Below are 26,138 nucleotides of genomic sequence, written 5' to 3' on the forward strand. Positions count from 1 at the left end.
GACCCATCCACCTCAGCTGTTAGTTTAATCCTTTGTATTTTACTTGCCAGCTCTATATATACTTACTGATCTAGAAATTAAGATACATGTATCTCTTTTGTTTCATACAGTATAATTTCTCTTTCGAACTCATATTAGCAGGTAAAATGCTGCATGCCACAAAAAAAAAAAAAAAAAAAAAAAAAATCCATGTACTGGCACAATTTTGTACCTCACCCTTTTGGAAGTGCACACACTGACACAAAGCTTGCTGTTACACAAGTCAGTGATGGCAGCAAAGTTTCACACCCCGTAACTTAAAAATTTCAGCGTGAGGAAAGCCTCATGTTTCCCAAACACAGCACTGCAAGGTTTCCTACTGGTGCCATCAGACAGGACAGCTGTATTTTCACATTGTGGTAACAAGCTGGTGGGGGGAAAGCAACACAGGCAACTAAAACATACAGTAGGTTTTAACATACAAATATTCTATTTACAAACACTGAGTGTGTAAAAACACCTGACTATGGATATTAACAAAAAGGACTGTTAACGCACCTGCATAATGGAACGTTTTAGATGCCAAACACTAACCTGCTTGCTTGAGTACCAGCACGACTAGTCTCTAAGGAAACAGATGAGCTATGATAAGCACATGAAGGTTTCTTTCAAATATTTTCTTCCAGCATAACTTAACTGCACAGGACACCAGAGGCTGCAGTGGCCCTGCTCTTCCCTCCCCACCAATGCCTTCCCGTGCTAAACCCCACAAACTGTATTTCTGCTGCCCCAAGGAAGCAACTGCGCCTTCTCTTTCCTACTCACAGTCCCGCTTGCGGGTACTAACTAACTTTCCTCTCAGCCAGGGCCCAGCCTTAACTATTCAATCTCGCAGTTAACTGAACGCTCGGCACCGCTTCTCCCCTCGTCCGCAGCCCTGCGCGCCCCGCAGCGCATCTCCCACACCGAAAAACACCGCCTGAAACATGAGCTGTTTCCAGGTCTGCCGGGTACCGCAAAACCGGCGGCGGGACAGTCCGAGGCGACAGCAGCTGCACGCCGCTGAGGGCGGCCACCCTTTCACGCCCCGCCTCGCCTGGCCCCGCCCGGCCCGGCCCGGCGGGACAGCCCCGCGGGGTGCCGGCCCCCCGCGCCGGCCCTGCCTGCCCCCAGGCCCGCAGCAGCAGGAGGCGGGGGGCTGCCGCCGGGCAGAGGCTGGAGGCAAAGGGGGTTTGAGCCCCCTCTCCCCCACGAAAGCGGCCCGGGCCGCCAGCGCCGCGGCGTGGGGGTGCGCCCCCCAGGCCCCACCCCGCCATGACATAGCGGCCAGGGGAGGGGCGGCGGCCGGGGACTCGGCAGAGAGCGGGCCCCGCTGCCCGGGGCGGCATGGCGCGGCCGGCCGCGCGGCCCGGGCGGCCGGTGGGAGTGCTGGTGCTTCTCTGCTGGCTGCTGCGGGCCGGCAGCGCCGCCCTGCTGGGGCCTGCGGGCACCCGGCTTGGGGAGGAGGGCGGTGGCAGCGATCCGGGCCGCCCTCCGTGGGACGGAAGCGGCTGGGAGAAAGAAGCGGCGGCGGCCCTCCGGGTAGGTGTCCCTGCCCACACTGACACAGCGGCCCCGCTGCTGCCGCGCTGGCCGCGGGCTCCGCCGGAGGAGGAGAGGTGGCGGGGCGCCGCTCGGCCGCGGTTCACCGGGTGGCTGGCGGGTGAGAGGTAGAGAAAGGTAGCACGGCAGAGCTCTTCAGCCCGCGGTACCGAAACCCGCTCCGGCACCCTTTTCTGTTCTGTCTTCCTCGGCCTTGCCTGCTCGGCTTCCTCTCAAATTGCTGGGGTTTGGGGCCCGCTGCTTTTGTCCCCTTCCCCGTTTCTGACGCCAGGTGTCAGCCTCGGACCGAGGCGGCGGCGGGAGGGGGGTTACGTCCGTTCCCCCGACTCACGTCTACGGCTGCACGGGCTTGCTGCTGGAGCCCTTTTCCAGGGAAACGGGGCGACCGGGAAAGGTTGGGCGAGGGGTGCCCGAGGGGTCCGGACGGGTGTCAGTGTACCGGGCGGTTACCGGGGCTGAGGGCCGGCGCCGGCAGTGCGGTGCCAGCCCGGCTCGCTGCTGTCCCGGTGGCGTTGGTGGCTGCCTGTGGCGGTGGGACCGCGGGTGGTGGTGCCCAGCAGACGTCCTCTGCTGAGGGGGTGCCCTGAAGTCTTCACAGAAAACGCAGACGTTGGCGTTAAGTTTTTTATATTTCATGTTGAACTTTGTCGGCAGAAGAAGTTGGGGAGGGGAGTGCCAGATTGTCTTGCTTTTGTAGGTCGAAAACATGTTTTTCAGAGATCTAGGATTCCTGATAATTTAGTTTTTTAAATGTCTTTAGACCATTATACTGTTCTCTCGCTTTATAAGGACATAAAACAAGATAAGATTAACACTTATCTGAAGACATTTTTATGTATCTTTGTACCACAAGGTTTGTTGTGCTCTCAAAGAAGGGCATCAGATGAGTTTGACACAATGTGTTCTCAGCTTGCCTATTTTGCCTGTCTCATATCAATTTTTTACCCTCTATGCATTTAACAATTGCTTTTTTGGTATCTTTCTTAGAACTGAAATTAGTCTAATGAGTTTCATATTGGTTTGCTGGGGATCCACAATGAATCTGAGGTGAACTCCTGTCTTGTTATCTTAAGTTCATGCTTACTGTTGCTAACCTTTTCTTTTTCTGCTCTTACATTTTTGTCACTACTGCTAACTTAATAACGTACACAAATTATTTATTTATTTTCCCTTCAGGAAAGTGCTAAAAGAATTAGATTACTGAATTCACCATCAAAAGATAATACAACTGCTTTCTATGGAATAAATCAGTTCTCTCACCTGTTTCCTGAAGAGTTCAAAGGTACATTTTCTGGCTGCTGCTAATGCCTTTTCTGTTATTTTTCTTATTCTTTCCCAGAATCTTGTGTCTTTCACATTTACAGATTCTTCCAGTTCTGATAGTCAGCTAGTTTACAATGTCTGGTACCAAACTGTAAGTACTTCTGAAGGATACAAAATCCTCTTCGTGTTTCTCTAGTCTTGCAAGGTTGAATTGCCTAGAGCCTGAATATGATTTAGTATATATATTTCCTCCATTCCTCCCTTCCTCCCTTCTTTCTTCTCACTGGGCCTTAAAGCCTTCTTCAGTTGCAACAGTTTTAAAATTGGAAAATACACAAGGTTCTTGAGTACTCTTAAGTTCCTGTTCCCTACCCCAAGACAAAATTGACTGCAATCCGAACAATGCTTGGAGGTCTGTGGCTGTACGATGATAGCTATGACTTTCAGGACCAATATGACATGCTTAATTTTTTTTTCCTAAGAAAATTTGTCTGATACCTAACCTAATTTTCCCTTCTTGCTGTTCAAGTCTGCTGTTATATGTTCTATTCGTTGGGGGATTTCACACCCTTTTTATTTGTAAATAATTAACAGCTTTTTTTAGTAAAAAAACTAGCAATTTGCATGTGTTTCAGAATCTTTACGTTATTCTCCTCTTACCTGACTAAAAGTAATATTTTTCCAGTAAGTAAAATGTCATGAAAATTTTCAAACAAAGCTTGTTTTATGGAATGGTTATTGATCAGCTTTAGTAAATCTTCATGCTTTATACCCACGTTCCTACATGGAATATTTCTGGGTTTTTCTTCTAGAACGGTAGGAATATTTACATTCATTCTGGAGTATAATGATTATTTTTAAATACGTGAATTTCCTATGGATTTGAGAGTGAGATGTAATCTCATGATTGTAACTACAGATCAATGTTATCTCTATGGCTTCTAGTGAAACAGTTGTTCGTGAGGTTTTTTTAGTTAGTAGATTTATAGATATTTGTATTCTGTGTTTAGCTATTTACTTAAGAAGCATACCTCACAAACTTCCCAGATACAGAAAAGTGCCAAAGGGAAGGGAAAAACCTTTGCCAAAGAAGTTTGACTGGAGGGACAAGAAAGTCATTGCAGAAGTGAGAAATCAGCAGACAGTAAGTCCTGGTGTTTTCCTTTCCTGGTTCTCAAGCACTGCTCACAGACAGTTCCAGCAGGTATGTCACAGTGAAGGTTTTGGAAGGGCCCAGCACTGCCTCAAGACTCCTTGGAGCACTGCACAAGTATGGCCGGCTGAACATACACAGTCACGTAGCATTTTATGCAAAGTGGATTAGACTTAAAAACATGGGATGTAAAAGTTGTGCATTTAGAAATTGTGCAATTATAAGCTGCGTTATTATAAGATCTAGTTAACTAAATCTGCAAATATTTTGCACCATGTGTTTTTTGTATTTTTCTGAAGAGACTGAGGTAAGTTCAGTGCCTGATCTCATACCTTATTTCACCTGGATGGGTATAGAGCCTTTGCTGTGGTTTTCCCTCATGATTGAATGCCCTTGGCTGGTCAACACCCATATCTTTACCATTGAATGTCTCAGAGGATGCATTTGTGATAGGAAGATAACCAGACCCCACATGATTACAGTTTATCTCAAAGCGGTTATGGTCACTGGTAAGAAACAAACAAGCTGTTAAATCCTCAATGTCTTTCCTTTCTGTGCTTCACATAGTGTAACCTGGACCTTGCCTAGGAATAAATTCTGCTTCCTATTTAAAATGCCTCAGTTTAAAGGGACTAGAACTGCAGTATAGATTCTGTTACTGTCTAAGAATTTTTTTGTTATGTTTACTTTCAGTTTACAGTTTCTTAAACTGTAATCTAATTTATTTCTATAAAATTGTTCAGACTATAGAAAGTCATAGACTTTCTCCTAAAGTGTGTCCTTTTCAAAAACTTACTAACTAATGTAGTTAAAAAATAATTTCATCCTGAGCCTCAATACTTGTTTAAGAAAATAGGTACCTCACAGTAAAAAGCATCCTCAGACCTATCTTAAAAGGCAAAATTAATAAGGAAGGAATCCTTAAAATAAGACAACCACAATGCAGGAATCCTTAAAATAAGACACCCATAATGCATTTCTGGCTTTCAGAGAGCAGTACAGGGGAAAAAAACAGTTCAAAATTTTAAATGGCTGATTACATTTCTGTATTATTTCCTTAAAAACGAAGTTCAAGGGTGATGTAGTAAAGGAAGAGCATTAGAAGACCATTTTGACTTTTTTTTAGTTTTTATATCAGGCTTCAAAAACAAAGCTGACTTTGTCTTTCTCCTGTGTTTCCCTTCTCTTTGTACCAGTGTGGAGGCTGCTGGGCTTTCAGTGTTGTGGGTGGTATAGAGTCTGCCTATGCAATTAAAGGAAATAACCTGGAAGAACTCAGCGTACAGCAGGTTATTGACTGTTCGTACAATAATTATGGCTGCAGCGGAGGATCCACTGTTAGTGCTTTGAGCTGGCTGAACCAGGTTTGAAACTTTTCATGAATCTCAAACCCTTCCTTAGCTTTCATATTAACATTGTATTTTACTGAGAAAAAGTGGTGGGGAAGGTGGAGTATACAGCTCATCTGATTTTTTTTAATGTGTGTATATATGCATATACATGTGTGTGTATATATGTACATATGTACGCATATTTATTTAGCCTGGAATCAAGAGAGAGTTTGTTCAAGCGAAATTGAAACTTGATTGGAATTTTATGGTCTATATATGTTCTTGTGAATGTAACAAATCAACCCACAGGTGTTGAAAATAATGTTCCTTGAAAGCTACAGTATTTCCACTAAATTCAATTGGAACGGCAGACATACAGTACCAGTGTAGGAGGAGCCATTTATCCATGTGTCATTTTGTGGATTTGAGTGTCCAGCTTAGGCACCAGCATCTGGGAAAAAGGAACAACGTTGAGATTTTCTGCTTTCAAATTTCTATGGTTTCAGTTGCAAACACTGTAAAATCATGCATGAGCGTGGAGAAGCTCGAAATAAAATTGACTGGGTTTACCTTTGTTTCACTTGCAACCCAAAACAATGAAAATGCAGATACTTTAGTGTAGCTAACACACTTCATCCATGAAAAATGAGAATGTGTGTTAATAATATATGTAAGCAGAAAAAATATATTTGAAATAAAAAGTACTCCTTAGGACGACAGTTTGAGTTACAAGAAAATAAGAAGAATCCCTTAATTTTTTGAAGTTTAAAAAAAAACCCTGATTGTCCTTTTTAATAAAGTCTGTAATTCTACCCCTGAAGATTCATATAATCCCAGCTCGTAACAGTCTAGATAACTTAAGTTTGCATTTCAAGAAAGAGGGTATTCATCTGGATTCCTCTGAAGCAAAATTTTCTCTTGCTTGGCAACAGAGGGACTACAAATAAATTAGGCTGGAGAAGGCACTGTCATAAACATACTGTACTGCAGAAGATAAAATAAGTATAAAAGGTTGATGCAGTAGCTTTGTAACTGAACTTTGAACTGTGGCAGCCATTATAATACATTGTATACTAGCATGAGGATTTGATGGTAATAGCAGAATTGGACTTAATTTCAGTATTTTATATAATTGTTCTTGGGATGTTTGTGGTTCTTCAGCTGTCCCAAGGAGAGGATAATTCTGTGTGTGGATGTCATTTGAAGAGAATGAATAGTCATTCGTTAAGTGAATGCATAGTATCTGTGTCTTGAAATTGATGAGATTGCTCATAAGGCTAGTTTAAACCAGAGATACCTTTTAAATTTCATTCATTATTTAAAGACTTCTGAATCCCTTCTGAAGCTTTCTCCACAAACAAGGAAACTAGAGATAGTAAATATCTTATTCCCAACATGACATACTTATTTCCAAATCTCACCAAGAACTCTGAATTTTGAGTGAGTTCTGTGGTCATTTTCAATGTGTTTTGAGCTGCATAGTGTTAAAGTCAAATGCATTAAATTTTCATTCATTTATCTTCTTGCAGACTAAAGTAAAACTCGTGAGAGATTCAGAATATGCTTTTAAAGCTCAGACAGGACTGTGCCATTATTTTGGTCACTCAGATTTTGGAGTTTCAATAACAGGATTTGCTGCATATGACTTCAGGTAGCTACTATTGATTCTTTTTATTTGCTGTACTTTTCCTTCTGTGTTCAGTAACTGTGGAGTAAGCTAGAGCCAATCGTGCATTGACCAGCCAAAGGTTATAAGGTTGATTGCATCAGTTCTGTAGCTTTGTACTGGATAAGAATTAATACATAACATTTTTGAGAGTTTAGGCTTGCCACAATGAATCCATTCAACCCTGCCATCACGAAGCCTGTTCATATTAGAAAGCTTAAGTCTGTGTCTTGAAATTAGGTCTGTTAAATTGGCTATGCTTAAACTGGAACATTGAGTCAGTTTCAATTTTTAATATATGCTAAGTGAACATTACACTGCTTAAGTATCAGAAATGGTAAATCCTACCAATAGGAACTGGAATTTGTTGAAAAAATTAGGAAGTATTCAGTTACTTCAGTATTCATCCATTTACATACCCACCTGCATCCTCCTCTGGTCCATGACTTTACAAACAGTGTCGCCAACTGAATTTTGTAAAGACAATTGGTAGCTTTTTAGGTTTCTGTACCAAGAAAGTTTCTTTCTAATTTTTATCAGTACAATACAGCTGCATACTGAAGTTAAAGACAAGAACTATGATTTTGATTAGGGATTGAATTACTGCCAGATATAAGTAACTAAATCAGTTATAGCTTTGCTAGTCTGTATTTGCCAAATTTAGTTATTGTACATATCATGCAGTGATAAAGATTTCCTGTTCCAGTATATTACATAAGTAAAACTGTATGAGAATACTAATGGTAAATGTCTGATAATGGAAATGTCCTGTGTTTTGTTATGTTTGAGATACATATTTTAGTGTATTATTGTATGTGTTATAAGAGATACTTCTGTATGTTTGAAAAACTAATGGGAAATAATAATATAGACTAATGGTTTGTCCAAAGCTGTTTTTAATTGAGTGGTGTATAAAAGGTACATAGTGCTCACCATTGCCCCCTGACTCGACCCAGAAACCTGCTTCTTTCTAATAGCATCATATCTTTGGATCTGTACATTTCCCATAGTCGGTGTGCCCTATATTTGTATTACTGTGTTGTAGCATATGAAATATATAATCGTTGATGTATGTTATGTGGTGTGTAGAATGCAGAGGAAACAGTTTAGTTATTTGATTTTTAAATTGTACTTAACAAGTAGATTACCACCTCAAATTGCTTTAGTGTCCTAACTTAAGTCACTTGGCCTTATCACTCACTTCCTTCACAGCGGTCAAGAAGAAGAAATGATGAGGATGCTTGTTAACTGGGGCCCTTTGGCAGTAACAGTAGATGCAGTTAGCTGGCAGGATTATCTTGGTGGGATCATACAATATCACTGCTCCAGTGGAAGAGCAAATCATGCTGTTCTTATCACTGGTTTTGACAGAACAGGTGCGTTTTCATCAACTGAGCTTCAACCCAGTAGGTTTTGTCTTTCTTCTCTTATTTGCAACTTGCCTCCTGTGGGGCAAATGATTAAAATCCAGGACTGGGTGGTTTTTTGAGAGCTGTTTGGTTTGGTGTCTCATCAGTTCTGGGAGTGCAGCCTGATCCCAGGAGAAGAACTCTTCTTGTCTGTGCTCCTTCAGTTCTGTGGGACTTCACCTCCTTGTAAAGTCAAGAACATGGCTATATGTGTCTTTATGCTAGCAGAGGATATATCCAGTCTGTTCAACGCTGGAATATTAGCTCTCTCCTCTATGTGAACAACAGTAGGTTTCACTATACCATATCACCAAACCATCAGAAACTATGAGATATTAAAATGGTAATTAACTCTGTAGACTGTTCAAAGTTTTTTTTATGCTTCCCAAATCTCATGTTGTCATCTGTTTATGAAAATGTCTTTTCCAGGTAGTATCCCGTACTGGATTGTACAGAACTCTTGGGGGCCTGCTTGGGGAATAGACGGCTATGTTCGTATTAAGATAGGCGGCAATGTCTGTGGTAAGTCTGACAAAAAATAACTAAAGTGGTAAAGGCCATGTACTGGGATATGTTTCTGCATGTAAGTAAAGCGATATAATGGGATCCTCAACAAGGAAATACAAATCATTGCTATGTTTTAAAAGAGGTTAGATGAGTCCAGGTGGAAGAATAAATAAAGCGGTTGCTAGTTCAACCAAGCCATATAGTTGAATGATTGAAAAACACCATGCAAAGGTAAAGCTATATAAGGCATAACAAATAAAAGTACTATTGTACCTTACCATGTAGAGGTAATGGTATTGTAAAGTACACAGTCATGTGTCATGTTTTTAGGTTAGTGCCATCGCTGTACTTAGTGTAGGTAGAACAGCTGCTGTCCTTGTCTAGTGGATGCAATTATCTCTGGGCTGTTTAGCAAACAAATATGGAAAGTGGATCTGCTTGTGCTTGGGAATTGTGTAACCTGCTTGTAGGATAGAGGCATATACTTCTAGTGCCGGTTCCATCTCCCACCCTTTTACCATTTGCATGTGATTTTTCTTGATATTTGAGGGAGTTTTGTAGTGTTAAATATCCAGTTTCTTCTGAGTTGCTGGATGTGGAGGTAAGGCAGGTGAAGCTCCTGTTTACCAACAAAGATTGCTGAGCCAAATTGCTGGGATTCAACTACTAGATAGTAAATGTTGTGTGTCCATTGAATTTCAGTCTGTTAGATTAACACTGGAGGTCTTCTGTTGGCTTTCCCTTCAGTGTATGTTTCACAGTAGCTCTCGGTCACTGTAAAAGGTGTTAGATGATATAAATCATCTGCAAATAAGAATAGATAATATTCAGTTTGCCTGCACTCAGTAAAGATCAGGACAATGTATCCAGTCATAGCTTTTCCATGTTGCTGAAACTTTTGTTCTTGTTGTATAAAAAAACTATTTGGAAAAAGAAATTTAGAAGTAGCGATAATTAAAGCAAGTCAATTGTAGAGGTGGTCAGGAAGAACAGATGTGTTATTTTCAAAATCTTTTCTCTCAAAAAGCAGGCTCTTCTGCATTTTCTGTACTGTGCTACACAAGAACAATCCAGTAAAGGCCAGTAGTTGCTCTCTTCCCCCCACAGATGTTGTCTTCTGATTTAGAGGGGCTCTGGTACCACTTTTGAGGGTGTAAGAGCCATCACCCTTTGATATCTTTACAGGCTGTAGTCAGACTTTGCTTTTAGTGCTGGAAGGAGTACAACAATACAAAATAGAGCATAAATAAAAGCCTAGTTGGTTCTGTGTTTGTACGTGTATGAGTGTTCAGAAATGAGTCTTGTAATGGAATTTGCGCTCTCTAGTCTCTCGGTGAGCTTTCAGAGCTGCATAGTTTCCTATTGTCTGTACGTTGCCAATGCATATTATTAAAAGGAAAGAGGATATCAAGGTTTAGATTGCTTTTCAGCACCCAGATGGGACCAATGCTGAATCCTCAGATAGGGTATAAAGTTTTGAACATGAAAGCAGAGGAAGGAGAAGACTAGATCTCAACTGTAAACAGTGTCAGTCAAGGAAGACATAAAAGGGTTGCAGCTGATTCCCTGCCTCCTCCCTGGCCCCCAGCAGTTCATCTGCTGTCATGGCATGGAGGGGAGAGGGCAATATATGAATATGAGTTCTGGGAACTTATTTTGGCAAGTCTCCACTTCCAGTATTTATTAAAAAAATTTTCGTTTCATTTGTAGGTATAGCAGATACAGTTTCATCAGTATTTGTTTGACACTTACTGGCCAAAGACCACAAGTATCATTTGGACACACACTGTATATGAAGATTTACTTCAAAAGAACATTTTCTAAAATAAGAAATTGCTGCAAGGGCAATTCCTACTTTTAGACAGTACGAGAATGGGTTGGCTGGAGTTTTTAAAAATGTTTTTATTTGGAATGTGTGTTGCACATCAAATCTCTCATGCAATAAGAAGACTCAGAATCTCTTACAGAATAAGAAGACGTAGAATCAACTGCAGAACCCAAAAAGAAGTTTCAAAGATGGATTGAAACTGCAAAGTGTGAAGTCTATCCAGGTGTTGAATACTGCTCTGTAAAAAGATCTTACAAGGAAAGAAGTGATGACAAATGACAAGGAATTTGGATCAAATAATCAATAGTATGACAGAGTAAAATTGAAACACTTTGAAGACAAGAACAACCATGATTAGGTCTGCTTTTATTGGGTAGGGAAGAAGGGCATTTGGATGAAAATATTCTGTTACTCTTTGGTACTTGTCTTGGCTTTTCTAGCACCTCTGACAGACACACACGTTTTGTCTTCCTCCTTTTTGTGAAATCCTACTTTTTCTCTAAAGTTAGAAGAATAAAGGAGGGAAATGGATAGTCAAAGTTGTTTCCCGAGCACCCTGTGTCTCTGAAGTGCTGCAGTCCTTCAGTTTCAGTCTTCAGACCTTTATTGGGTAAATATAAATTCGAAGCTCTTCAGAGCAGGGACCGTGTTTTGGAAAGTGCCTGGAATATCACAGTCTTCTGCCTTCATTTGTTAGGTGGATAGAAAAGTAAGAAATAACTGTATTTAGACAAACGGAGGCAGTTCTGGAGGTTTAACATCCTGTGTCCTGGCAGGATATATGTGTTTGCAAATCAGACTTTCTGTGCTTTTAGAACTGTATCAGTTCCATGCCTTCTCTCTTCTCTACTTCACGACTAACAGTGAAGCCAGTTGCAAAGCATAAATTAAAACCTTATTTGTTATAGAAAAAGTTGTGAGGGTGGCTTTTGATAATACATATTTGCTAGCTTCAGAAAATCAGCAGTCACAGAATATTCCAAATAGAGTGGGTATTAAATTTCCCTAGGTTAATTGAATTCATAGGTGGGACTTGCTGGGAATCAAAAAGGGGCTCCAGCTTTGCTGACCTGTAAAACCGCAGTTGCAGGCAAATGTGACTAGAATTCACAACCAAACATGTAGTTCTAAAATGCTCTGAATCTTCATCTGGAATGCTTTACCTGTGTCTTTTATGAAGCACTACTATGAAGCAATTATGTAGTTTTCACACTTAATTACTGTACCGTGTTAATAGATCAGTGTGTTATAACCTTTTCATGACAAATGCAATGAGTGTTCATAATTGTCTATTGCCAAGTATTGCCATTTTAGTCCTTCTACTTATGCATTAAAATTTTAAATGAAAGGAAGACTCAGTGCGATGTCTCGCTACTTCCTGAATTTACTGGCTGAAAACTTTAGATCACCAAAAGGGGAAGCCTTCTGTAGGCTTATAGTCTTCTGTGGTATGGCCTTTCCTTAGCAGTTTACAAACAACAAATAGCACACTTCCGTAACTGGAAAACAATAGCCAAAGTTCCTAATTGATGTTCCACCAGTGTTTTTGAGGTGGTACTACCAGGCATGAGTACCCAAAGCGCTAAGATACAGAGCAACTCACCAGAAATTAAGGCCGACAGCATATGTGTATTTCCAAGGGAAGCGTTTAAAAAGACAAGGAGAGTCCATCTAATGAGAAGATGACACAGCTTTATCAGTATTCTATGGCCAAATTTGCCTCGCTTTTATTATGTATCAATTTATCCTTATTTCAATGATATTTCAAATAAAAAACACTTTAAATGCATGTCATACTGTTGTTTGAACTTTATGCTTGCTTTAGAGGACTTAACAAAAGATGAGCTTTAATACTGCTTTATTGAAAGTGCAAAGTAAGTATTTATTATATCTGCTATTTAACAGTAAGTTAAGGGATTTACATTCACATGTAACACATAGATAGCAACATGATTCTTGATATATGTAAAAGTTCAAGACGCTTGGGTTTCTGTAGATTCAGGACTTATGTTTTTTAATTCTGTCTTAACCCAAAATTCCTTTGAAATTCCACTAGAGCTCAGAAACTAATATTCTTCTGAAGGTGATGAGACTATTAATTTGCTTCTTGAGGACATTATTAATGACCATTAGGCAAACAAATACAAAAATATGTACAAATAAGATATGATCATGATAATTCTGTATAAATTGCTCCCTCTCTCTAGGTGTAGGTTTTAAGAAGCCAGCTAAGAGTTAAATTGGTCATTGAGTTGAACTGGGGTATCATTTTAGTCTTAGTATAGGCTAGCTCAATAAGATTATTTTTTCTACAAACAATTAAGTTTCTTCCACAAGTTGATCATACTATTCACATAGCTGTCATATATAAATACATATTTACACACCCACACTCCGTGAGAATAGCTGTTATATCGGAGGGATAGCACCACTTGAGGTGAAAGTCCTGCAGTTCTTTACAGCAACTGGTCTAGAAAGGCAGGCTAGTCAGAGTCATCGCTGCTAAAATAGGAGCTGTCGCAGTATTCCGCTGTGTAAAGGAATTTATGAATGGTTGGGTTCATCTTTGGTATCCAGTGTCTTGGCACTAGAAACGTCGAAAGATTGAACAGATCCACAAACACCTTGTACCTGTCACTGAAAAAGACAATCAGAACAATTAATACTGCGGTATTGGCATAGAAGGCCATAATTTCAAAATCCGCAGGAATTGTTTCATCTCTCTTATTCATTTAATAAGGTTTCTGCACTAACCCTCCTCCTCAATATTCCAGAGTAAAAATCCAATCCTAACTGTTTCTAGGGCATAGCAGATTAGACTTAAAAAGGAAATATGGTTGCTATAGTCCCATCTTTCTTCTGAAAATGCAGAGCATGTGGGCTATAGTCTCCAGACCTCCACTCTTGTAGATAGCAAGTAGAATTTATCTAGGAAGAATGTTAACCTGAAATTAAGGAAGAATGAGAAGGCTTGCTGAAAAAGACAGTGAACCTTTAATCTTTGAATTCAATCTGTGTGGCTTTTTGTTCCCCCCTCTGTTACAATGGTTGTGATGGGAATCGTTGCCCACAGCCACACATGGCATTCACCAGCTACGTATGGTTTCTCTTTGAAAACAAACCTCAAAGAAGGTCCTCTTAGAGGAAGATGTTCTAAATATCCTTGTGCTTTTTGACATAATGTTGTTCAGGACTGTCAGGACACAGTTACAGCTAAAAGGCTTGAATTATCTAACTAGCTGAATCCTCAAATTTTGTGTAAAAAAAGTTCCCCATTCAGAGAGTTCTGTGCTCAGGCCCCAAACATCCCTTTTAAGTTCCTTTTCTGCTTCATCCAACAGAAAGAAACATGTTTCTGATCGTTGCCTGCACAGCTTGAGAGTATTAGTTACTATTAGCTTTAAGAATATATTCAATCCTAAATTGAAGTAGCTTAGGTTGTACGATTAGGGGTCATGTTAAGCAATAAAGAAACTGTCATCAGCTGCACAGTAGCTGGGAGTCACCTCCAGCCTCTATCACCTCATTAACTCGGGCTAGCTTGCACACAAACTAAACAATGCAGGATTAATATTATTGCTAGATCCTTTGACTGACAATCTATGTGGCACTTTACATGACAGGTCAAGAGTTCTTTTTGCCCCAAAAGGCTTGGAATTTATATATGTCAACCCGATTGTTAAGTAAATGTACAACAGCCAAGAGGAAATGCCAGAGTCCCAAGAGAGAAACAGCAGCCCTCTGGCTTCTGATGAGCTGTCTGAAATCCGTCTCCTGGCATTACAGTATCTATGAACTGCATTATTGCAGGTAGTGGGGGAAACGCATTATTCTTGCCTCACTGTTGAGCGCAGATACTGGTAGCCTGATGAGCCTCCGGTGCCAGCCTTGCTGCCAATCATTCTGTGCACCATGCAGACATGGTTATCTAAGGAATACAAAAGGACAGGGCATATGTTCAGTGTTAAGATATAACCAAAGGGTCACATCAAGGTGCTTTGCTGAAACATGAAAGATCACACAGAGATCCCTGCAGAGATGCAGAGCTACTAGGTCTTCAGCAATGCAGGAGTTAATTATGCCACTCTTCAGTCAACTAATATAAAATTATTGTTAATACAGAACAAATACACTAATTATACATTATTATGCTCTGTCAATACAGCATTAATACATTCACTCAGGGAAAGAGCAGAAGGAATGTTTGCGTATGAAGACGTCATGATGGCATTTTGGGAGGCATTGGAAAAGATATACCTGTCCCTTAAATAAAATTGTTCACCTAACTTAAAGCATGTCATAGAAGTGATAGCTATACCTACATATCTAATGATCACAGAAAAAGCTGTTCATCTTGGTCAAACTACAAACAAAAAAAGGCATGCCTAAAGGATGAACTCAGAAGCTCAGTTCTAAAACTCTGGGTATAGCTTGGCTAAAAGAGGGTGAAACAACAATTTACTTGCATCTCAAACAGGGAGTGTAACAGTCAAAAAGTGAAACTTACACCGCCATTTGGTCATGAGGACATCAATATCCATAAGGGAGGTAAGAAGCTGGAAGGGAACCTGAAAACGAGGCTCCTCCCTTGGAAAATGAAAGAGAAGACAATGCGACCTCTTACGATATTTTGTATTTTTCAAAGCAGCGCTTCACCAATGCATAATAGTGACTTAGCTTATATTTTTCCTAAATTACTACTGAAATGTCAGTAGATATTCTGACAAACGCTTCTGCCGTGTAAGTCTCAACCTGTGCCTTTTCCCTCATACTTGGAAAAATACTCTAAATCTTTCTAGGACACTTCGTTGAACAGTTCGAACAAGGCATTTGCTATTTTCAATCTGATGACCAGCATCTGGTCAGACACGAACCAGCTGCCTAGATAGGCCATGTAACCTCCATCCTTGAAAATGTTCAAAACTCAACTGGACATAGCCCTGAGCAACCCGATCTGACCTTCAGTTGGATCTAACTAATCTGGGTTTTTGTGGAGGATTGGACTACTTTACATTCCAAGGCCTATTCCAGCCTAAATAAACTGTGCTGCTGTCCCTAACCTTCACCTTTCCTCCTGCCAGTAATCTTTAAAGATATATGTTCTAACAACATTACCTGTAGAAGTAGATCATTAAGGCACCTTTCAGTGCTTTATAAGACAGTCGTCTTTCTCCTGCAAAATACAAGTGTCCTTAGTTTGTTACTGATTCTTCTGCAAATTTAATGCTATTATGTGATTATATATATCATGTATAAAAAATTAAAAGTGCATATTGACATATATTAATACAATGTACCTTTACTAAGCAGGTGTTCATGGCGTTTTTCATCAAATAACGAAAGTAATACATCTTTCTGTTTTTGGAATTCAGATAATAAGTCATCTTTTTCTTCTGATTCTGGCTTGGCCTTTGGTATTTAAAACAAAAACAGGTTTAGAATTCAATAGGGAAAATGGAGCACTTGAATGACCAACGATGTAACTTCTATTTTCATCATAAATACTCTAAATTTACATCTTAAATAGAAGAACTGTTTTTTCACACAAGATAGACGAGTCACTGAGTCACTGTCCTTTAAAAAAACACAATTACCACAAAATGTACATTTAAATAGCTGTCAACACAATTCAGATAAATGAACGTTCAAACAAACTGTCAGCTTATCACTTTTCTTTTGGTCTAGAGGCCTTAAAACCACTTAGACTTTATTTGTTTGAAGCCTGATTATTTTATTATTTCTTTTCAAGGCAAAAAGAAGACATCCTTGCACAGCTATGGGTAAGAAAATTATAAATAAAAAGGTTTAGATAAGTTAAAAAGTTGTAAACAGATATCTCAGGAAATTGATTAATTCTTATGGTGTTTTTTCTATTAAAAATGTGCTTAAAGCTACAGGTCTTACAATATTCAGGGATTTCCTTGTGTTTATTTGCCAGTGTAATTCAAATGATCACATAGCAGCAAATTACCACATACTGTTAAATTGAAATGGGCTGTTTGCAGTGACACTCCATATTCACAGCTCAGGGGCCTAAACTGTGTTTTCTCTGAACTGTACATGCAAGTACTAACTAAAGGGGAAGTTGCAGTTTCAGTAAAATCCATTTCAACCCTTCCATTGATACTATCCCTTTCCTTTCACAATCAAAATCATCCATGTATCACATGTTTTAAACCATCTTAGATGTCAAATTACAAATTTATCCAGGTTTCCTGAAAAATTTGCAATTTCTTCTGCTTCTTGCAGACAGAGGATGCTGAAGATTAAGTGAAGTGAGACAGAAACTGCGAGTGGGCCAAAAGTCAAATTCATGTCAGGATGTCGTTTTGCCAGCTGTCTTTGCTTATAGCTAGATCACTATGTACCTGCACGAAGGCAAATTCCTCTTCTAGACCTTTTAAAACATTCACTTCAAATTGTCCCCAGAAATCAAATCCTTCTGCGTCAAGTCCCGGAGTTCTTTCCAGCCATGCCTTTAATAATAATAACAATAATTTGTTCAAACATTAACAATGCAAGTGCATTACTCTAGAAATACAAGTTATAGCAACATAAATTATACTGCTACAGTTGTTCTGGTTTAATATCCTGTAGAGGTGCTTATTGCTGGAGTAAGCATGTCCATGTAGATGATTTATACCTGCATAATGATGCTGTGCAAACACACCCACAGGTTCCAGGTTAAATGACCAGTGTTGGAAGACAAAAGCTTTCTCATTCTAAGAGTATCTTTAAAACCAGCTCCCTTGCAGATACAGGAAAGAAATCTTATTCCATATATATAGGATAATTGGAAAGATAAATCCCAGAAGGAAGATATAGGACGAGTTTTTGTCATGTCAGACAAGCTGAATACCTGAATACTTATCAAGCAGTCTGTCATTAAATTACACCACAATATGTGATGATACAAGACAGAAATTTCCTTGGCAGTTAGCAAAGCTTTCTCTCTGATTTCCTTTTAATGACAGGAATGAAATTAGAAGGGGCAAAAAAATTATGAAACTTATGGTCAAACTCCCTTTAGAGATCACTTAATTTAGCTCCTTCTCATCTGAAAGATACAAGAGCTTTAAGTCTTAACAAATGAAGAAAAGCTAGAGAAAATTCTTTTACACTGTATCAGGTGTCATTCGACAAATGGATAGGGCTAATTACAATGGATGCTTTTATTGAGGTTTATACTGCATTATTCTTTAGAAAGTTATGTTAATTTTGTGTATGAAAACGACAAGGGAGTTAAAGAAATTATCATGAGTCATTCATAACTCTGAGACAAAGTCATTAAATCAAGGAAAGTGATAATGAAACCTTTGTTAAACATCTTTTCTCCTTTCCATTTTGGGTTGTCATTTTTCCTTTTATTTTTTTAACTTCTCTAATAGCCATCACTAACAGTGGAAATATTTTTTAAGTTTTCTTCTAAAAAGGGTTTATAATCGTGAAAAACAATGTGAATGAAACAGTACGTTTATATTCCAGACTCATACTTCTACAATGCAATTCACTAGTTTAACAGTCAGACTTTTCAGACAGGGCAATGCTGTGAAAAATCAGTTGATTTACTAATGACTAACTCTTTCATACAAAATTTGGTAAGAATCCAAAACACGACTGACTGGAAAATTGTCAGCATGCTTGCTTCTCTCAAAGAAGAAAAGTTTGTCACTGACACCAATGAAGGACATTCCTGGGATATGGGGGAAAGTGAAGCATTATTACCTCCACGAGTTGCAGTAGCGTTGGTTCTTGCTCTGATTTAAGCAGTAGTTCATAATCCTGTCCCTTGAAGTTATCACGATAATGCCTTCTGTTATAGGGGACTCTCAGACTTTGGGGAACACCAATTTTGTTCTCTAGCAAGCGAAACTGAAGGCTCTGAAAACCTGAGGCTGGGCTTAGGTAGTATCTTTGGGAACACAAGAAAAGAAGATATAAAAATGCAGGATATTATTTTACAGTGATGGGGTTCTCAATAAAATAAAAAATACATATTTCACAGTTGAAGAATATCAAATAGATATCTGAGCATTTTTATATGATTGCAATTAAGAAAACCAAGCTATTTTAATGCAACTACTATGTATGTATAACATATTCTAATTTTCCAGCTATATATTGTTTGTGTATACACAGATATAGATAGACACTTATGTTTGTACTGTGTTTAAAATTGCAGCTTTTTGTGTGTGATGTACAGGAGGAAACATCAGTGAATATCCTTTCCAGACAGAATAAGCAGCTTCACCCCAAATAGCTATTACAAAAATTTCCACATTATTAAACTGCCAATTAATGCATTTTAAAGAGCCTTGTTATACAGAATAATTGCTATGTATACAATAGAATAATATTCAGAAAACCATTCAGTGGGTTTCATTTGAGGGATTCAATAATGGGATTCTTTCAGAGTTAAAAAAATGTGACCATGCTGAAAAAAATTATTAATACAAGTAATCTGAAATCCCAGATTGCTAGATAATTGTAATGCACTTTGAATTGCAAATATAAGATTTGGCAGAAATAGACCATTGATTTGATCTTATGTTTGCTTATCAAATGACAGTACATTGTTAAAAAGCAGAATCAAGAATGCATCAAAACAGATGGATTTCCTCTGCTTTAGTATAACGCTAGATGATACAGATGTTTCAGACTTCCAAGAGAAGCAAACCTGTAGTTTCATGTGCTTTTTAATTAGGGAACATTAAAGGATAGAAAAGAAAGGGTACTAAAAGAATGCAGAAGTGGATGGGATGCTAGACGGCACTGAGGTCACAAGCCAGACAGGTCAGTGACACAACCAGAACAAGAAGAGGAAGGCAGACAGTGGATAAAGCTTTCACGCATGGCAGTGTAGTGAAAGGACCTACCTGAAGTCAGGGAAGAAACAGAAATGCCATGGGAGAAGTGAGGCAAGCCAAGGGATCCCAAAGAAAGCCTGGGCAAAAGGCAGAAGAGCTACCAACCACCCAGCCCAGCAATACATTGGGCAGCTAGTGGAGAACAGAAGTTATTGGGGAAAAAGAAGAGACAGTAATGCTTCCTTCAGCCACTTGAAGCCCCCAGCGCTGCAGACCCGCTGAAAACACAAAGCAAGGAAACACAAGACAAACCAAGACAGCTGAAATATCTGTTTGATCATCTGCGGAGAGTGCATTTCTCTCACCCAAGCACTTCTATCATTTGCCACAGAACACAGCTGCAACTGTGCAGTGGTAAGCTTCAAGTAAATTGTTAACGGAACCGTGAGCTGTTTCTATTGTTTTAACCTTTTACTCTGAAACCATTCAGCAGCACCACACATAAACACCAACAATTAACTTGTACTTCTTTGCAGAACATGCTGGACTCATACTCACGCCCAACTTCTTAATTGACCCTTGCACTCTAATATCAGGGTTGCCTCTCTAAGGTATGCTCTCACCTTGCTGAATGATGCATGTACTACAAGATGCCAGGGCACCTGCAAAATTCACCATCAGTTCTAAGGATGGGAATTACCAGCTCATGGATTACTGTGGAGGAACAGTAAGTATTTACCTGAAATCAAAGAAGTCCAATGCAGTCATAGTTTCCAAAACTGAGAACTGTTCCACAAGTAATTTCAGAATCATTGAAATTCTGTTCATTCGAGTAATAACCTTCAGCATGTTCCTCTCATCTCTTACCTGTAGGAAAAATAAATATCATAACCAGATAGAATGGTGTTCTCTTTATACCCTACCTATTTTTTTCAGGTCTTTTCACTGTTGAACATCGCTATAGTTCCCAAGTCCTTTCCACGTGAAATCCATAGCAGCAGAATCTCATACTGAATAGAGCACCCTGTTTTTAACTGAAACTATAATTTTCAAAGATTGAAACTGTTTTTCTCTGATTGATTATACAACTAGGGTAAATATATAGGGGTTTTTTTTTTCTATATCTTTGACTGAAATAGAAGTCATCACCAGAAATTAAACTCTAGACCAAAATCATTTATATCATGGTCATTTCCAGTGATTACAATTATAACTTTAATGATATATGATATAATATGGTAATTATATTATGATTTCTATTATAATCACTTCTATAATCATTTCTATTATTATGAAGGAACAAGGCAGATGTGGAAAGTACTTCAAAGCTGAGAAGCAGAATAATTTGAGAGATCATCAGGAGAGCACATCTAAAAAGTTGTTCAGCAGAGATGTGCATTAGCAAGCAGAGGAAAACAGAGAAGACTGCATCTGATGGGAAACAGAAAATATTAAATGGAAAACACAGAAACTCTCTTCTGGCTGATTTGAACACTTTGCCTGCAGAGGAGTCTGCTAAAATTCCTGTTAGTTTCAATGAGATTAAACTTCTCTCTAAGACCTGGGCATGCAACCAGGAAATAATCAAACTACAAAAATGAAAGATGATAACCATTTCCTTAATTACCTGGCTGTGTACGTAACCATAACGTTGACATTTCAAATTCTGATTATAAGCAATGTTTCATTTTTCACAAAAATAAATAATGAAAAATTATTCTGCTTAAGAACCGATTTTGATCAGTTATAATTTGATATAATGTTCAACGAAAAAGCCAACAAAATTACAAATGTGGAGGACAACAGAGAACATTTTCACTGGACATTATGATAAAAAGGTTCCTTCTTTCAGTCTGGTCTAGTTTCAAATTTTCTTTGTATACACATGTTCATGATGTTATTCAAGGTATTTCAAATTACATGCATTCAGTCTTTTTCTGTGGATGTAGTATCAGGTCAGGAGCTTTCCTTTGTTGTCTATTATTATGAAGTGTGTGTAGCTTTGGGCAAATGTTTAGAGATGTTCATAATATTTCTGTTATATATGTAATTTTCAGAAATTCTCATACAGTTGTACACTGTGATTTTGATTATTGCTTTCATGTTGCATTTAATAATACACAACTACCAAAAAGAGTTTTCCTTTCATATAGCAGATATTGGATGGAAGGATATAGTATGTAAACTTCAAAAAACTGAACAAAGGCAGAAGTGACTTTTCAACATAAAAGAACCTGTGAGGCCTCTGGTTTTCAGTTTTGCTTCTGAGCATGCTTTTTCTGCAGTAGAATACTCCCAAGTTAAGTTTCTGCAGTTATCCAGTACTAGTAGGAGAGTATGAGAATATTTTGGCCAATGAAACTGGTCTTGGAGAATGATCTACGCAAAAGGCGTTTTCAGGAGGAAATATGATTTTGCTGACCAAATGTTTGTACTATCAAGATATAAGAGCCACTCAGCCAAATTTCATTGGGGTTTTTTGGATGCTGTTTTTAAAAAAAGAGCACATGTTGCTTTAGTAAACCCAAACATATCAGGCTGGAAGGCAGGAGGCAAAAGGAAAAGAGTGCTGCATTTTCCCAAAACTAATATTTGCTTTAAACTTACGTGGCCATTTTGAAAGATCACCCGCACAGAGTCCATTTCCCACAGAATCTGCTTAAACCAAAGTTCGTAAGCTGCAACAAGGCAGGCATCATTAGAATTAACTTCAACATTACTTTGCTTTTTCTTCATAGGATTGAAGAAGAAAAATTCTTACATTTTGATTTAAAATGAATAGCCTACATTTACACTGCTGGTGTGCAAAAAGATGCTGATACACAAATGTATTACCTGTTACAATATGCTGTCCATTACCTAAACTATTACACTAAATAATCTAGTGTCAAGAATGTTGACAGAATTTTTTTAAGCATGTTTTACACATCAAATATTTGATGTGCAGAATGTTCATTACAAAAGGAGGAAAGAGAAAATCTAGATCTGATACTCCAATAAAAGCTAACTTCAGAGCTGCTTACAGTCTTTATGTCATCTACATTTTTCCTGTCAATAACAGGAAAATATCATTAGGCCAGTGCCTGCAAAACATATGGATACTACCAGTTAGGAAGCACCTAAACAGAATGCTTGCTTCTAGTCAGCCTCTGAATGGTTAAAACTGAATTGAAGCTTCAGAGAAGGCACAGGCCAACATACAAAATTTGCCTACAATAAACTGCATAGCAGCCTATTACTCAGACAGGGAAAGAATTTAACCACCTTAATTTCTCCAGAAACAGAACCATCCAAATCTTGGTTTACCAAATGCAAAGGTTATACTTATGGCTTCATAAGGATAGAGTTGATTACAGCCTTACAAATGATATAGGGATATATAGAAATATAAATGCAAACAAAAGACAGAGCAATTGTAGTGATTGTGTCTAAAATGAAAACAAATTGTGTATTGACTCTTTCAGCACTGAATAACTCCCTGTGGCAAAAATGCCAGTCAAACACCACTGAACTCCTCCCAAACACTTACCTTGATGCGTCACAATAAAAAGATGTTCGTCATGGATTTTCTTTCCTTTCTTCTCACTCTGAAGTTCTTGAGCATTCAATATTTTGTTCAGCTTAAAAATAAAGATGAGACTGTTCTGTAAGCTCTCAATTCTGCTGTTAGAAATGGTAATCCTACTGTGTAGAACTAATATTTAAGGATAATATTTAAAATATATATATAAAGGCCTCATATTCCAGGTGGCATGAAAATTTACACTAAATGGTCTCAGCTGTCACTTTTACTTTTTAATTTTAATAAAATCTTGCCTAAAATGAACCGTTTAGGCACTCCAAGTAATAAAGTTTGGAAAATAATTTTAAGGATCTTTTTAATTATAAAAAAAAAAAGAGAAAACAAAATATCCAGCATGTTTTCCAGATTTTACAACTATACTGTTGTGTTCCATGAAAACAGAGTTCCTATAGTAGAATTCTGTGTAATCATGCAACAACATTTGCACAAGGGTTCTCATTTGAGGCTGTACTAGTTACTTCAGTTCTGACATTACTAATTTTTTTACTGAGTCAAATTTACAATCTAATCATAGCTGTTTTAAAAGAAATCTTTACAAGATTCTATATTGTATATCAACAAATCAGTCTTCTGTTCACAAGCACAGAGTAATTCCACTCACTTCAGTTCATGCTGTCACCAAAAAAAAAAAAAAAAAGTCGGGATTCTTATATTACTTGTGGCATTTTATTTTTACTTATTTCTTAACTACTTCTAGTTGTTGCAGTTTTTTTGTTTGGGGTTTTTTTTTGTGTTCCCCTTAGTCATCAGCCCACCCCTTAGATTTCTGCAATATATTTTTCCAGCCAAATATTCTGCGCTTTCACGCAATAATTCAGGGAAGTTGCACATGGCCTGCTGACGTGGAAAAATTGCCAAGTGGTGATTGTCAGACCAAAGAAAGCCTTTTGTGGTGCACCACTTCAGGGTTTAGGTTTACCAATATAAATAATTCCCCACCAAAACCCCCCAAATATCTAGCTTCCCTGAAGTTTGGGAAGCCATCCCACACTCCACCTGCACCATCCCAGCTGAGGCGGGCACCTGTGCCCATGACTACACGTGGAGAGCTCAGGTAGATAAAGGGCACTTGGAGACCTGTCTTAGTGACTGGCTGACTGCTGTGAGAATCATCCATCACAGGTCCTGGCTCAAGCCTTAAGAATGACCAGGGCAGTAAACATGAAATCCTTAAACTTACTTGTAGGTAGTCTCCATAGACAAGTCCACCTTTGCTGGCTTTATTTATCCCTTCTTGTGATTTGTCATCTTTTTCATCTTCCAAAGATAGCTTGTTAAAATTAAATCTAAGAAGAATATATAAACTATTTAATTGAAGAACTATGAATGTATCTGTCTTTTTTCTAACAGATGCATCTACAATTCAAACAATGCTTTGTTTTGAGAAACTGAACCACTAAAGCAGGCTTTTGAGAAAAACAGTACACCTGAAATAACCTTTTGTCACAGTAACAGCTGGTAGCATTGCATCTAGTTCATTAAATAACAAGTGCTCGGACAAGTCCTTATACAGTCTCTTTTCCTTTAGTGATAGCTACAGTTGTCTATTTGTTGATAATCATTAATTCCTCTCTGAGCTTTCATATTTAACATTAACATTATATCATTTAACCGACATTATGAAGCAAAACCCAAGGATGAGGGACTTACAGGTAATTGTTCCCCGCGAAGGGGCACCCGCTCATGCTTCCAGGATCCAAACTCGCTGAGCTGCACACCAGGGGATATACTCCGTTAGTGTTCCCAAATCTGCTGCAGCTGCCTTATATGTAACCTTACCTCACCGCCGAGGCCAACCCCCAAATTCTCCTCCTTAGTCCTCAGCCCATCCCCACTATTCAATAAGTACAGAAACAATCGTGGCACAAAGGTCAATAAGTTCATGTGTTGTTGGCTCTCCAGGTTGGGTTTTTTTTTCAGTCAGTCAAAACAGGAATGGCTGTCACGCTTGCATTGTCCTGTGGCACACACTTTTTGTGCTTTTTAATGCAAGGTTTCTGCCAGCTGCTTCTTTGGAGGTAAAGGCTGGTGTAAAGGGTAAGTCAATGAGAGTTCTCTGTGTGAGAAAAAGTCAATATTTAGTTCAGGAATTGTTAAAGTAGGTTTTTAACTTGCAGCCCCTTGTATCAAGATATCAAAATACTTCCAAGTTCAAAAAAATGAAACATGGAAAGGGAAGGGGAAGGGAAGGAGAACATATTTCTATGTCAGCCTGAATAATGCTTTTAAGAGATTTTAAGTAATACACATACTTTCAAAAAAGGCACACAGATTAAGGAAATTAACTAAAAATAATTATGTACATCTCATGCTATTTTTCCAGTGGTTTAATTCATGACAATTTTGTAATTTTATTTCCTCGCACAAAAGTTTCACTCTCGTTTATCGACAAATGTTACTCAATTCTGTTTAATCATCAGCTTAACACACAATGAAGTAACATGTAGTGTGCACTTTTTTCCTGCCTGCCAGCCTCTTCTGAAAAAAAAGTTAATGCTCAGTTTTACTGCAAACAAAGCTACAAGGCCCCTGTGACCCTAGACCATTTGCTCTCTGCAAGACTTACTCTGCTTAGTGGTGTCTGAGTTGTGGTTTCAGCTGTTCTAGTCACTTGAGTAGTTGGCTCACAAAAAATGTCATACACAGTACGTGGCGATGGGATGTACACGCTGCTCAGCCGGATGCCGTTATGTCAGTGTATACAAATATTAACTTAAAACTAAGCTGAGCCACAACAAAAGTAGGACTCCACTGAAGCAACCCATCAAGCAAAGTCAAGGTGTTCTTCCTTCATGATGTAAAACCTGACAGAAGAAAATAATCCTCTCACCACACACATCTATACCTCTGCTCAGGGTGCAGGCAAGTAGAGATGAAAGTGAAGACTGTGCATGGGTACATACATCAGAAATTAAATGTTGAAAACTCTGCCTTTCACCATCCCATTTGCACTCAAACAGCTTGATATACAAATGTAATAATCTCTCACATTCACAGATCTTAAATTCAT

At 38.7% G+C, this 26,138-nt stretch overlaps 2 protein-coding genes across 3 annotated transcripts; one reads left to right on the top strand and one right to left on the bottom strand.

Annotated features, from left to right (window-relative positions):
* Positions 1-1,309: 1,309 nt before the first annotated feature.
* CTSO (cathepsin O) lies at positions 1,310-12,527 on the top strand. Its single transcript, XM_074866613.1, has 8 exons — positions 1,310-1,560; positions 2,758-2,863; positions 3,855-3,988; positions 5,194-5,361; positions 6,858-6,979; positions 8,207-8,370; positions 8,833-8,925; positions 10,621-12,527. The coding sequence occupies exons 1-8, from the start codon at positions 1,366-1,368 to the stop codon at positions 10,653-10,655; spliced, it is 1,017 nt and encodes a 338-aa protein (XP_074722714.1). The 5' UTR covers positions 1,310-1,365; the 3' UTR covers positions 10,656-12,527.
* A 52-nt stretch (positions 12,528-12,579) lies between these two features.
* Positions 12,580-25,911, bottom strand: TDO2 (tryptophan 2,3-dioxygenase). Of its 2 annotated transcripts, XM_074866612.1 has the most exons (13): positions 25,695-25,911; positions 24,779-25,184; positions 24,309-24,414; positions 23,075-23,165; positions 22,153-22,223; positions 20,285-20,412; positions 18,464-18,650; positions 17,107-17,214; positions 16,036-16,147; positions 15,854-15,911; positions 15,246-15,325; positions 14,581-14,666; positions 13,238-13,375 (listed from the first exon to the last, which is right to left on the bottom strand). In XM_074866612.1, exons 2-13 carry the CDS (start codon positions 24,811-24,813, stop codon positions 13,373-13,375), a joined length of 1,065 nt encoding a protein of 354 aa, XP_074722713.1. In that variant the 5' UTR covers positions 24,814-25,184; positions 25,695-25,911; the 3' UTR covers positions 13,238-13,372. The 2 variants fall into 2 exon arrangements, with proteins under 2 accessions (XP_074722712.1, XP_074722713.1); XM_074866611.1 differs by lacking the exon at positions 25,695-25,911 and having other exon boundaries at positions 12,580-13,375; positions 14,576-14,666; positions 24,779-25,157.
* Between the last annotated feature and the right edge of the window lie 227 nt (positions 25,912-26,138).

The sequence above is a fragment of the Strix uralensis genome, chromosome 4, assembly GCF_047716275.1.
Source record: "Strix uralensis isolate ZFMK-TIS-50842 chromosome 4, bStrUra1, whole genome shotgun sequence".
Lineage (NCBI taxonomy): Eukaryota > Metazoa > Chordata > Aves > Strigiformes > Strigidae > Strix > Strix uralensis.